The 14889-nt window shown below is 40.3% G+C and overlaps 1 protein-coding gene and 1 long non-coding RNA gene across 2 annotated transcripts in view; both read left to right on the top strand.

Annotated features, from left to right (window-relative positions):
- The first annotated feature begins 2778 nt into the window (after positions 1-2778).
- On the top strand, positions 2779-6724 carry LOC139163093 (uncharacterized). The gene is made up of 2 exons (XR_011558405.1): positions 2779-2847; positions 4810-6724. It is a non-coding gene; the product is annotated as an uncharacterized lncRNA (long non-coding RNA).
- A 1499-nt stretch (positions 6725-8223) lies between these two features.
- The window catches only part of LOC139163051 (zinc finger protein 135-like), a 30716-nt gene continuing 24050 nt past the window's right edge, over positions 8224-14889 (top strand). The window contains exon 1 of the mRNA XM_070743982.1: positions 8224-10886. Coding sequence (XP_070600083.1) covers positions 9047-10432 — 1386 coding nt within the window. The 5' untranslated portion in view covers positions 8224-9046 and the 3' untranslated portion in view covers positions 10433-10886. The remainder of the gene's footprint in view (positions 10887-14889) is intronic.

Here is a 14889-nt window from a genome sequence, read left to right as displayed (position 1 = left end):
ACTTTTGTTAATTTAGCTCTTTCCAAATTATCTTTTACTCTGAATTTTTTTCTTTATCATATAATTTTTCATTAAGTTCTTCAATTATTATTACTTAATCTCATTTCAAAAATGTATACATTATTTTTTATTATTTATTAGATTTGTATGCCACCCCTCTCCAAAGACTCCTTACATCCGTTCTCATCTCCTAATTACCAATTTCTTGTTTTTCAATTTATATGCTAACCATCTTCCTGTTTTTTTTTAATTTTCAAAAAAGTTAAACTTTTTAACTGCATCTAAATGGAGGGATATATGTATTGAATGACCCAAGGCTCTCTTTTAGGCCCAGTACTCTTCACTATCTTCATCAATGACTTGGACGAGGGGATAGATGGGGAACGCATTAAATTTGAGGATGACACCAAACTGGCAGGAATAGCCAAATCTCCAGAAGATAGGTTCAAACACAGAAGGATCTTGACAAATTTGAATATTGGGCTCTATCAAATAAAATGAAATTCAATGGTGAAAAATGTAAGGTTCTACATTTAGGCAAGAAAAACAAAATGCACAGGTACACTATATGTGGTATATTGTTCAAGAGTAGTAACTGTGCGAGGGATCTTGGTGTCCACCGAGTGGACAGCCATTTAAATATGAGCCAGCAGTGTGCGGCAGTTGCAAAAAAAAGCCAACACGGTTTTAGGCTACATTAAAAGAGGGATAGAATCAAGACCACATGAAGTGTTAGTAACCACTTTATAATGCCTTGGTAAATCCCCTCTTGGAATACTGCATTTAGTTTGGGTCACCACGAAGCAAAAAGGATGTTGAAACTCTTAGAAAAAGTACAGAGAAGAGCAACAAAAATGATTGGGACTGGAAGCTAAAACATATGAAGAACAGTTGCAGGAACTAGGTATGTCTAGTTTAATGAAAAGAAGGACTAGGGGTGACGTAATAGCAGTGTTCCAATATCTCAGGGGTTGCCACAAAGAAGAGGGAGTCAATCTACAGTATTCTCCAAAGCACCTGAGGGTAGGACAAAAATCAATGGGTAGAAACTAAACAAGGAGAGAAGCAACTTAGAATTAAGGAGAAATTTCCTGACAATTAGAACAATAACCAGTGGAAGGGATTGTCTCCAGAAGTTGTGAATGCTCCAACACTGGAAGTTTTTAAGAAGATATTGGATAATCATTTGTCTGAAGTAGTGTAGGGTGTCCTGCCTAAGTAGTTAGTTGGACTAGAAAACCCCCAAGGTCCCTTCCAATTCTGTTGTTTTAATGTTGTTGATGTTGTTAGCCTGATTGTCAGCCATATAGTTTAATGGGCTATTCTCTTTTGCTTGTTGTTTTTTACAAATCCTTTTAGAAACATTTCTTCTACCATATATAGGCTATCACTCCCTCTTTCCTAGACCCCATTTTCTAAACCCTGCTGCATACTGTTCCTCTCTCTGGAGACTTCCTTGCCGATCAATTTACAAAGGAACATGGCATTTAGCAGATCTAAAATTTCTTCCTTCAGGTATGCTGGTTGCTCTTGGATGCAGCCCACAGGGGTGAAGTTGGCTCCCTTAGAGCAGGGGTCTCCAACCTTAGCCACTTTAAGACTCGTTGACTTCAACTCCCAGAATTCCTCAGCCAGCTTTGCTGCCTGAGGAACTCTGGGAGATGAAGTCCACAAGTCTTAAAGTAGCCAAGGTTGGAGACCCCTGCCTTAGAGTATCTGGCCTAATGGTGCTACCATGGAATAAATCCTTTAGAGCTTTGGGAAAACAGTTTTGAAGTTTTAGGATATAGAGAGTTTTGATTTCCACTGAGAGTCGGCCTTAAAAGAGATGACTCTGTCATTCTGTAAACCTTCATGAACATTTACGATTGAGAGAGTCCAGAAATATTTAAGAGTCCTCCATTCCTCTGCTCACAACAGAATACCTTCTTATTCCACCAAACTTGGGCTTAAAATGTATGTCACCTTCGATCTGATCTAAATGTAGTTCATAAAGTCATCTGCCATTTTTACCTGTCAATGAATAGCTCAGCTTCAACTGCAGCAACACACAGGCACACAATAGATTGAAACTCAATGTAAATGCCTCGAAACAGGACTGCAGAAAATACGACTTCAGCAACAGAGTGATCAATGCCTGGAATGCACTACCTGAATGGTTTCTTCCCCAAACTCCAAAAACTTTAACCTTGGACTAAACTTGACCTCACCCCTTTCCTAAGAGATCTGTAAGGGGTGTGCATAAGTGCACCACCATGCCAACCGTCCCTGTCCTATTGTCCAAATTTACCTATACCTATTTTGCTTTGGCTTTTGTTTACACCTGTTATCATGTACACGTTTTGACAAATAAAATTAAAATATGTCCTTTAAAAAATAAGTTTAGGAGAAAATTCCCCCTCCCCTTTTTCTATATGCTGGTCTCTTAGATACGTATGTTTTGTATACAGTATTGGGTTGCTTAAAATTAATTAAAAATATTTAAAATAAAATAAATGTAGGGCTCAGTACATATCTAATTTTGGTAAGCCAAATAGCATCATATTTCACTGTTTCACTTGGTTCACTTGGAAAGGTCAGTTGCTAGAAGTGAAAAACGATTTGATAGCATTTATATAGTGAACAAGAGTGTTTTTATGCCGCTATCAGGAGATGGCAGTCAGATAAATAACATCCGTGCCTGAAACCTGAATAATAGCTGAGTGTAAACCATCGAGTACCGAATTGCTACAAAAGATCAGAGGAGAGAAGAAACACAGAACTTCCTCTTCCGGAAGACTCATGGGAGGGAGGTAGCGTGCAGAGCGTCTTTTGTGCTCTTCCGAGGATCGAAGCGGCAGCTGGAACGTGAGTTGGAGGCAGGTGTGGGGAAAGTCCGGGAACAAATCGGGCTGTTTGTTTTTCCTCCACGGCCTGGAAGCAGAGAAGCAACGGGGCTGAAGCGTGTCAGCTGCTGGTGCTGCAGGTTCCTCCCCTGCCCAAATTTAAGCCCACTGGTGCTGCACGCTACGAAACTAGTGCCTGCTATTTTCTGTTGGTGGGAAGATTGGAAAGCTCTCAAGTTAAGGTTGATTCTTTGGGAATGGCTTCCCTGCAGAGGTTGTGGGTTGCTCCATTACTGGGGGTTGTGAGAGAGTTGGAAGGGACCTTGCGGGTCTTCTATTCCGACGCCCTGCGGAACCAGGAGACTCAATACCATTTCAGGCAATTGGTTAATTGTTCTCAGTGTCAGGGAAATTCTCCTTAGTTGTAGGCTGGTTCTCTCCTGGGTTAGTTTCCATTCATTGCTTCTTGTCTTGCCTTCGGGTGAATTGCAAAATAAATTGACCACTTTCTTCTTGACCCGCAAGTGTTGGAAGATGGCTACCATGTCACACCTATTCCTTCCTTTTACTGGACTAGACATACCCAATTTCTGCAACCCTTCTTATATATTTTAGCCTCCAGCACCCTAATCATCCCTACTTCTCCCCTCCCGGTCCTCGGTGAGGGGCGGCATACAATTCTAATAAATTGAATTGAATTCTCTGCTCTGCTCTCTTTATAGAGTCTCTACTAACCTTTTAAAATATATATATTGTGGCAATCAAAACTAGTTGCAGTAATCCTAGGTGTGATCATACTAAAGCATTATACATTTTTTAGAATATTTTAAATTGATTATGTTAACTGGATTTAGATGTGCTTTATATACTGGATTTTTAAATCAAATGTTGTGAGTTTTTCTTGGCTAAGTGTACACCCTACTTTTTTTCTCTGATTAATTTCATTTTGTTGGAAAAGACCCAGTGTTCAAATCTATAGATAGTGAAGTCCAAAGCCCACAAGGAAAGTCTGAGGTTCACAGTCCAAAAACCCAATCCACAGTTCAAAATATAGGATTCAGCAAAGATTGATTGATTGATTGATTGATTGATTGATTTGAAAGGGACCATGCAGGTCATCAAGTCCAGCCCCCTGCCTGAGCAGGAATCCTAAAGCACCCCAGCCAAGTGGCAGTCCAATCTCCTCTTGAAAGTGTCCAGAGTTGGGGAGTTCACAACCTCTGCAGGCAGGTTGTTCCAATGGTTGATCGCTCTGACCGTCAGGAAGTTCTTCCTTACTTCTAGGTTGAACTTTTCCTTGGTCAGCTTCCAGCCATTATTCCTCGTTCGGCCCTCTTGTGCTCCGGAGAATAGAGTGGCCCCCTCCTCTCTGTGGCAACCCCTCACATACCTGTATACAGCTATCATGTCCCCTCTGCCCCTCCTTTTCTCAAGGCTATCCATGCCCAGTTCCCGCAGTCTCTCTTTGTAAGTCTTGGTTTCAAGTCCCCTAATCATTTTGGTTGCTCTTTTCTGCACCTTCTCCAGAGTTTCAATGTCTCTTTTGAAGTGTGGTGACCAGAACTGGATGCAGTACTCCAGATGTCTGACCGGGGCATAGTAGAGTGGTATTAATACTTCCCTGGTCTTGGAGTGTATCCCTCTGTTGATGCAGCTTAGGATGGTGTTGGCTTTTTTGGCTGCTGCTGCACATTGCTGGCTCATGTTTAGTTGATTATCCACCAAGACTCCAAGATCTCTTTCATAGTTACTGCTGCTAAGTGGGGTTTCTCTGAGGCTGTATGTGTGTCTAGGTTTTTTTTTAATCAAGGTGAAGGACCTAGCTCTTGTCGACGTTGAACATCATGTTGCTAGTGTGGGCCCATAGTGTTAATCTGTCTAGATCTTTATGTATTTTGAGCCTGTCCTCTAGGGTGTTGGCTACCCCTGCCAGCTTGGTGTCATCTGCGAATTTGATTAGTTCCCCTTCTACTCCCACGTCCAGGTCGTTAATGAAAATATTGAAGAGTACAGGGCCCAGGACGGAATCCTGTGGTATCCCACTGCCTACCTTCTTCCATGTGGATTTGGATTTTCAAGATGGGAAGATGCACACCAAAACAAGGAGGTGTTCCCGAGAAACACACTTTTACCCAGCATCTGGTTAAATCAGTCTTCCACAGCTGTTCCTTGTGTGGAGAAGTGGAGCTGCTTCCTCTCAAGCAGCCTTGCTGACCTCTGTGCCTCCCTCCAGTCTGCTTTCTTCTCTAAAGAGGCTTTATGGATTTGTGATTCAATTAAAAACATTGTGAACTTTGGAAGACTACAAAGATGAAAAGAACTGAAGGGAAAAAACAGATTAACAAATACACAGAGATTTACAGTAAAGAAAAATGAAAAGGAACTTGAAAATAAAAGACAGATTGATGATTATATTGTGATTTATAATAATTACACTGGGATTGCCAGTGACAAGAAAAAAACCAAGAGGGGAATATTACTATCAGAAGATGCGGTTTTAAAATGAGGGGGTAATAGGGAGGAGGGGTAGTAAGAAGAGATTAAGAGAGATTGAGAATATACATACAGAAATAATATATTCAAAAGGAAGAAAAGGAGTTGGGGAAGTTATTGGTACAAAAATAAAAGAAAAAGATAAGGTTAAAAGAGTGGTATTGGAAGGGAAATATTTATAATGATGGAATATTTAAGAGATTAAAAGAGAATGGATGATTGATGGTGGAATGTGATATAATTTTTTTACAGTTATAATACCTAATTGTGTTAACAATATTAGTTGTTTATAAGTTTATATAATGTATAATTATTTTAGTTAAAAGGTTTTTTGAAAGGCCGTGAAGACCTGGCTTTGCCGGCAGTCCTGGGCGTCATGAATACTACCATCTTTCACAGCAAAATTGTATTGATTTGATAAGTGTGTGTGTTAGATCGATTGGATTGAGAATACATTTTTATTATGGGATTTTATGGTTTATAATTTTAGTGTGTTTAATTTTAATGCTGACTTCTTTCAATACAATATTGTATTGTTTTATATTATTGTAAGCTGCCCTGAATTCTACGGGATTGGGGAGCATAGAAGTCAAATACATATATACAGACACACATAAAAAAATTCAATTAATTTAATTAAAAAGTGATGCTAACAAGGAATAAAAAAGAAATAAGAAAAGGGAAATAAATTAGATTATAGTAGGTCATTTGTTGGAAGGATATATAATTTGGACAATTACTAGTCTTTTTTATAAGATTTGTTTTCTATAAAATTTGTCTAATCTAGAAACCTGATTTAATATTGAAAGGATTCACATGATGATTGATATTTTTGGTATGATATCAGATCTGTATAATCAATATTATTTTTTCTTTTTTAATTTTTTTAAAGCTTTTATTGAAAATTCATAAAAACAAACAATGATACATAGAAAAAATAGAGAGATATTTTAGTTTCTCTTTCCTTGCTTATTTTACTTTATATACAATTTTACATCAATATTCTTAAAGGTGTTTATATAAGTTTATATAATTTATAAGTTGGATTTTTTGTTTTCAGGAATTTAAAATGTTAATAGCTAAGGGATGGAATAGTAATGACCTGAATTGTATTTGTTTACATATAGAGAATGAGTTAAAACAAAAATTTAGAATGTTAGAATGTTGGAAGGGAGATATGAAACGGGAGAAGAAATTAAAAATTTAGAGCATCTAGAACAAAAAAAAAAGTGACGAGTAAAGATACCAATTGAGGGGAGGAAGAAATATGGCCTAAAATCAGAGGCATAAGTGATAATGACTATTTTTGGAAGTTAAGTCATAGCGATTACCGTAGTTAGGAAAAATTATTTTTTGTAACGTATTTCAAGGTCGATGGTCTGTTATTTTGCATATGTGATTGGAGTGAAAAAATAAGGTTTTTTTATGTAGAGACAAGCCGAGAGACACACAGAGCTGCTAAATTCCAGTACAGGCAAGACACCCCTCTCATGTTCAACCCCACCCTTCCCCCTCTCCACCCCAACTGCCCTGCCACCCCCAAATTGCATCCCACCATGAGACAGGTCCCTGTCTTATCTTTTATTTATTTGTGGTTAGAGTTGAAAGGGACCATGAAGGCCATCGAGTTCAACCCCCTGCCCAAGAAGGAACCCTATAGTACACCAGTCAAGTGGCAGTTTAATCTTCTCTTAAAAATGTCCAGAGTGTTGGAGTTCACAATGTCCGCTGGTAGGTTGTTCCATTGATTGATCGCTCTGACCGTCAGGAAGTTCCTCCTTATCTCCATGTTGAATCTCTCCTTGGTCAGCTTCCAGTCATTGTTCCTGGTCCGGCACTCTGGTGCCCTGAAGAATAAAGTGATCCCCTCCTCTCTGGGACATCCCCTCATATACTTGTAGACTGCTATCATGTCTGCTCTGGCCCTCCTTTTCTCTAGGCTATCCATGCCCAGTTCCCGCAGTCTCTCTTCGTAAGTCTTGGTTTCCAATCCCTTAATCATTTTGGTTGCTCTTTTTTGCACCTTCTCCAGAGTTTCAATGTCTCTTTTGAAGTGTGGTGATTAGAACTGAATACAGTACTCCAGGTGTGGTCGAACCAGGGCGTAGTAGAGTGGTATTAAGACTTCCCTGGTCTTGGAGTGTATTCCCCTGTTGATGCACCTTAGGATTGTGTTGGCTTTTTTAGCTGCTGCTGCACATTTTTGGCTCATGTTTAGTCGATTGTCCACCAAGACTCCGAGGTCTCTTCCGAGGTTTCTTCGGGGAAGCACAATATCTACAATTATATAATCTACCCCCAGCAGTGCAAGATAAATTTGATGATAGTCCTTTGCATTGCTAAGAATGCTTGATTGACCTAATTAAACAACTGAATTTGAATGGATATTTGAACATGGATCTCGATAGTTTTCTATGAATCATAAATAACATAAGTGATTAGTATTGGAGCATGTTTGATTTTTCATTGCTTTATATATATATATATGTATGTATGTATGTATCACATGTTTTTGCTGAATTTTTAAAATTAAGGGAGACTAGGATAGCACTATTTCGGCCTTGTTCTGGCTTCATCAGCCAGCCATACCCATATATATGTTTTCGTAGATTTTCACGGGTACGGGTAGTATGATGGTCTTGGTATATTTGGGTTTCTTCCTGTGTAGGATTTAGAAATTTCTGGCGACGTTTCGACGAGGTCCCACTCATCATCTTCAGGCTGGTGCTTCTGTCCATGTTCTAGTGTTCGCCTTAGAACAAGGACAGAAGCACCAGCCTGAAGATGACGAGTGAGACCTCGTCGAAACGTCGCCAGAAATTTCTAAATCCTACACGGGAAGAAACCCGAATATACCAAGACCATCATATACCAAGAGCTCGGGTTATGCCCCGTGTAATATTTTGAGTGTCTACATCACATAAATATATATTCTTTATAAACATCATCTCTAATTATTTTATAAACATTAAATTTCTATTTCTCTTTGAATCTTACAGACAAAGAGGATGGCAATAAGACCACTCGGGACAATTGAAATAAAAGACAACCTTGAAATGGGAAGAAAATAAAGCGAAAAATTAAAATATTTTCCATTTCTTTTAGAAAACCATACGATTCTCCTCCTCCTCCAACAGCTGTTACACAACAGAGAGAAAATCAAGAAAGATTTCAAGCTCGAATAAGCAAATTATACCGAACTCAAGGATAGGTGACATGAAAAGTCAAAGGAGATTATTTTTCATTCAGCAAACAAGGGAGATATCTGAAAGTCATTTGAGATGAAAAGGTCAGTACTAAAGCCCTGTAGAGCTGAGAAGAATGCAGGCGTCTCCCTGTGAAGAAGAAAACGGCTTGAACGAAAGCACCACTAAACAAGGCATTGTCCATATTTTTGATGAACTCAGCTGTGGAAAAGCAACATAACTTTGCCTATTGTGGAAAATGAAGATATTGCAAATCACAGCTGTTTATGCAATGAGCGGATAGACAGGAGAAAAGCCGTACACATGAAGGGAAAAACATATGACTGTGCAGATTGTGTGAACATTTCATTGGAAATTCTCAAGACGTGAGAATCTAAGGGATGTCCTCCAGTTGAGCATCATTTTTGTGAGGAAAGCTTCAAATTGAGAATTCCAGTCTGGCAAAGTACCCAAAACTCACAAAGAAGATGAAACATTTGAATGCTCTGATTGTGTAAAAAACATTCAGTCACAATTTCAGTCATGAAACAGCAGAGGACTCACACAAGAGAGAAATCCTTTGAATGTCCTCACTGTGGAAAAAGATTTAGTTGCAGTTCTCACTTGGTGAAACACCAGAGGACTCACACAGGAGAGAAACCCTTTGAATGTCCTCAATGTGGAAAAAGATTTAGTCAGAGGTCCCACATGGTGAAACACCAGAGGACTCACACAGGAGAGAAACCCTTTGAATGTGCTTGCTGTGGGAAAAAATTTAGTTGTGTTTCCAACTTGGTGCAACACCAGAGGACTCATACAGGAGAGAAACCCTTTGAATGTTCTGACTGTGGAAAAAGATTTAGTCATAATTCCAGCGTTCTGAAACATCAGAGGACTCACACAGCAGAGAAACCCTTTGAATGTCCTGACTGTGGAAAAAGATTTAGTTGCAGTTACCGCCTGGTGCAACACCAGAGGACTCACACAGGAGAGAAACCTTTTCAATGTCTTGACTGTGGGAAAAGTTTTCGTCAAAGTTCCAACCTGGTGCAACACCAGAGGACTCACACAGGAGAGAAACCCTTTGAATGTGCTGACTGTGGGAAATGTTTTAGTAATAGTTCCAGCCACCTGAACCACAAGAGTACTCACACAGGAGAAAAACCCTTTGAATGTTCTGAGTGCGGGGAAAAATTTAATTTCACTTCCAGCCTGGTGAGACACCAGAGGACTCACACAGGAGAGAAACCTTTTCAATGTCTTGACTGTGGGAAAAGTTTTCGTCAAAGTTCCAACCTGGTGCAACACCAGAGGACTCACACAGGAGAGAAACCCTTTGAATGTGCTGACTGTGGGAAATGTTTTAGTAATAGTTCCAGCCACCTGAACCACAAGAGTACTCACACAGGAGAAAAACCCTTTGAATGTCCTGAGTGCGGGAAAAAATTTAATTTCACTTCCAGCCTGGTGAGACACCAGAGGACTCACACAGGAGAGAAACCTTTTGAATGTCCCGACTGTGGGAAACGTTTTATTTGTAATTCCAACCTGGTGCAACACCAGAGGATTCACACAGGAGAGAAACCCTTTGAATGTCCTGACTGTGGGAAATGTTTTAGTTGTAATTCCAACCTTGTGCAACACCAGAGGATTCACACAGGAGAGAAACCTTTTGAATGTCCTGACTGTGGGAAACGTTTTAGTTGTAATTCCAACCTTGTGCAACACCAGAGGATTCACACAGGAGAGAAACCATTTGAATGTCCTGACTGTGGGGAAAGTTTTAATCAAAGTTCCATCCTTGTGAAACACCAGAGGACTCACACAGGCAAGAAACCCTTTGAATGTCCTGACTGTGGGAAAAGTTTTAGTCATAGTTCTCACCTGGTGACACACCAGAGAACTCACACAGGAGAGGAAACCCTTTGACTGTTCTGACTGGAAAAAGATTTAGTTGCAGTTCCAGCCTGATGGTATACCAGAGGACTCACATAGGACAGAAACTGTTTGAATGTCCTGACTGTGGGAAACATTTTAGTCGTAATTCCAGCCTGGTGCAACATCAGAGGACTCACACAGGAGAGAAACCTTTTGAATGTCCTGACTGTGGGAAAGATTTTAGAAACATAGAAGACTGACGGCAGAAAAAGACCTCATGGTCCTTATACTATTTCCTCTATTTTATCTTAGGATGGATATATGTTTATCCCAGGCAGGTTTAAATTCAGTTACTATGGATTCACCAACCACGTCTGTTTTATTCATAATTCCAACCTGGTGCTACACCAGAGGACTCATACAGGAAGGAGAGCAGAGTAGGAAGGAAGAAGGTAAGGGGGAGGGAACAAGAAAAGGTGGATGGAAGGGAAGGAGATAGAGGGAGGCTAGTAACATGAAATATAGAATGAAACGGATGGGAGATAAAAGTAACAGTGCAAATTTAGGATATTTGTTTATGATATATTGGAAAAAAATGTGCATGTTTGTAACATGGTGATGTGGTATAGATATAAATGTAAAGTTTGTGGAAAAAATAAATAATAGGAAAAATAATGAATGTCCTATCTGTGGGGAAGGTTTCAGTCAGAATTGCAACCTCGTGGTACACCAGAGGATTCACACAGGAAAGAAACCATTTGAGTGTCCTTTTTGTGGGAAAGGTTTTAGTTGTAATTCTAGCGAAAATGTTTCAGAATTTGTCGACAAACTGTTGGAAATGCAGCGATTTACCTGGCTCATTCTATCACATGTGGCGGCCTCTCCGGAAGCACGTAAATTTTGGACACAAATTCAACACTGGATTCAGAAGATTTTAAGAAAGACTATTGATCTTAGACCCGAGATATACCTTCTGGGTATACTGCCAGATAATTTTGATAAAGAAGAGATGTATTTAATTATACATATAATTACAGCAGCTAGGATTGTATATGCACAATGCTGGAAATTGAATAGGATACCAACGGAAAGGGAAGTTTTGAGAAAAATTATGGATTGTGCAGAGATGAGTAGATTGACTTTGAAACTTAAATATAAACAAGACTCGGATTATTATAAAATTTGGGGGAAGTTCTATGATTGGATAGAAAATTAAGAGACACATTATGTATATATTAGTAATTGGTTAGTTTTGGAAAAATTGAAACAAGAGAATTTGATTTATGCTTTGCAAGCCAGATGGCAAAGAATTGCTAATAATGTATAAAATTAACAGAAAATTTTACATAAGACCCTACATTGAGTGAGTAATGAGAAAAGAAAAGTTTGTATACAATTGATTCTAAGCATTATTCTTGTGTTTATAACTATATATCGTTTTATTTTATGGTTGAGAAAAATAAAAATGTTATACTGAAAAAAGAAGAAATCTTTGAAATGTCCAATCTGTGGACATTACTTCAAGCATAAATCATCCCTTATTGCACACAAGGAAATTCACACGAGGCAACATTCCAGGACTTTAGAGAAGTCTTGAATTGACAAGTTTAATATGTCTTGTAAGAATTTATAAACCTCTGCTGGTAATCTATCTCAGTGTTTTTCAACCAGTGTGCCGTGGGACATGGTCACGTGTGCCGCGAGCCTGGCCCAGTTGGAGCTTCCCTGGCGGTGATGGCAAGTGAGCTTTGGGGCCCGGTGGGAGGGCACCGGCCACTGTTACCGCTAAGCTGTGTGGGCGTGTGCCCGCACAGCCATTAGGGGCCCTTCCCCCGCAGAAACTTTTGAAGTGGCGCAAAGCCATGCAGTCCCAAATTGCTCCCTTCTCCGGCCAGCAAAGTCGGCTGCCCAGGAAAGCGCCACGTTTGAAAAGTGCGCGTTTAAAACACGCGCTGCTTTCCCGGGCAGCCGGCTTGCTGGCCGGAGAAGCGAGCAATCCGGCACTGCATGGCTTTGCGCTGTGATGACAATAACGTTGCCGTGGCGGCTTTCAAGAGCCGCCCTTCGTCGCGCCCCACCACCCATTCCTGCAGGTTGAAGTCGGGTGTGCTACTGGGTGGCGGAGGCGGCACGTGGCCGGGTGCTGGGCGCCGTGGACGCCTGGGAGGGCGAAGGGGTGGATGTGGCTGCTGCCTCTTAGCTGCAGAGCCAGACGGGGGCGGAGGCAATGGCGGAGTCCACGCTGGGGCCATGCGGGGCCGCTCATCCAGGGGGCCACGGACCAGCAAGCTGCTCTCCACTCTCTCTCTGCTCTCTCGCTCTCTCCGCTCTCTCTCTCTCTTTCTCTCTCTGTTGCCGGTGTGGTGTCTGAGAGAGAAAGAGAGAGAGAGAAAAAGGAGGGTAGAGAGAAAGAGAGAGAGAAAGCAAGCAAGAGAGAGAGAAAGCAAGCAAGAGAGAGAGACAGAAAGAAAGCAAGAGAGAAAGAGACTGGACATGGGTTGGTGGAGTTGAGGTGATAAAAAGGCAAAAAATAATAAGACCGCAGTATTAGATAAAATAGGCTATCACTCCCTGTTTCCTAGGCCCCATTTTCTAGATTTCCTTGCAGGTCAATTCACAAAGGAATATGGCATTTAGCAGATATAAAATTTCTTCTTTCAGGTATGCTGGTTGCTCTTGGATGCAGCCCACAGGGATGAAGTTGGCTCCCTTAGAGTGTCTGGCCTAATGGTGCTACCATGGAATAAATCCTTTGGAGCTTTGGGAAATCAGTTTTGAAGTTTTGATTTTCACTGAGAGTTGCCCTTAATAAAGATGATTGTGTCATTCTCCATGATAGTTGGAGTCAGCCTTCAGATAGGGTTTTCCTCATCCAATCACATTGGGGACTGAGCCTGTCAATCAAAATAGCATAATATACATATCTGGCCATCATGTAATATCTCCAGTTTGAAACTCAGTCCTCCATGAGGAAGGACGTGGAATTCCTATCTGACTGCTGATTAATAGGTAGCAACAAGAAAAGAAATTTTAACACTACAAGAGTTTCTTCTGCTGTTATCTCATCACAATTGACTGTATGCAATGGGAGAATATTTAGATAATGAATTAAAGGGGAGGGATAAAATGGCAGGAGCGAGCATCCAGTGGACTGTATTAAAAAAGGCCATCTTAAAAGCCACTGGACTGTATGTAAGACAAATAACTAAAGGTAAAAGGAAGAAGAAACCGCTATGGTTTAGCAATGATGTAAGGGCTATAGTCAATGAAAAAAAGGCTGCCTATAGGAGGTATAAAGAGTCTGGAAGTATAGCTGATAGGGAGGTATATAAAATGAGACAGAAGGAGGCGAAACAGATAATATATGCTGCTAAAGCCTCAAAAGAGGAAGAAATTGCCAAATCTGTAAAGAAGGGGGATAAAACCTTCTTCAGATATATTAATGATAAGAAGAAGAAAAACTGCGGCATCACGAAGCTTAGTACTGGGAATAATACATGCATTAATGGGAATAAGGAGATCGCTGACCATTTCAATAGCTACTTCTGTTCAGTTTTCTCAAAAGACACCTTACAAAATAATACTATAGAGGGATATAGCATTGCTTCCAGCTGTACGGATTCAGCTCCAGTGATCTTAGAAGCCGATGTCTTAGAAGAACTTGAACGATTAAAGATAAATAAGGCAATGGGTCCAGATGGCATCCACCCCAGAGTTCTTAAAGAACTCAGATCTGTCATTGCTACCCCCCTGACTGATTTGTTTAACCAATCCTTGTTAACAGGAGAAGTTCCTGAGGATTGGAGAATGGCCAGTGTTGTGCCTATTCACAAGAAGGGCAGTAGAGAAGAAGCTGGTAACTACAGGCCAGTTAGCTTGACATCAGTTGTAGTTAAAATGATGGAGACTCTACTCAAAAAGAGGATAAATCAGCACCTAAAAAACAATAACTTATTAGACCCAAATCAGCATGGCTTTACTGAAGGCAAATCATGTCAAACTAATCTCATTGATTTCTTTGACTATGTCACAAAGGTGTTGGATGAAGGTGGTGCCGTGGATATTGCCTACCTGGACTTCAGCAAAGCCTTTGATACGGTTCCACATAAAGAGCTGATAGATAAATTAGTGAAGATTGGACTTAATCCCTGGATAGTTCAATGGATTTGCAGCTGGCTGAAGCGTAGACATCAGAGAGTTATTGTTAATGGCGAGTATTCCGAGCAGAGTCAGGTTACAAGCGGTGTGCCATAAGGATCTGTTCTGGGTCCTATTCTTTTTAATATATTTGTGAGTGACATAGGGGAAGGTTTGCCTATTTGCCGATGACTCTAAAGTGTGCAATAGGGTTGATATTCCTGGAGGCGTCTGTAATATGGTAAATGATTTAGCTTTACTAGATAAATGGTCTAAGCAATGGAAACTGCAGTTTAATGTTTCCAAATGTAAAATAATGCACTTGGGGAAAAGGAATCCTCAATCTGAGTATTGTATTGGCAGTTCAGTGT

Source organism: Erythrolamprus reginae, chromosome 2 (assembly GCF_031021105.1).
Source record: "Erythrolamprus reginae isolate rEryReg1 chromosome 2, rEryReg1.hap1, whole genome shotgun sequence".
NCBI classification, from domain to species: Eukaryota; Metazoa; Chordata; class Lepidosauria; order Squamata; family Dipsadidae; genus Erythrolamprus; species Erythrolamprus reginae.
Note: the sequence above shows the minus strand (reverse complement) of the source record. Positions and strands in the feature narration are given on the sequence as shown.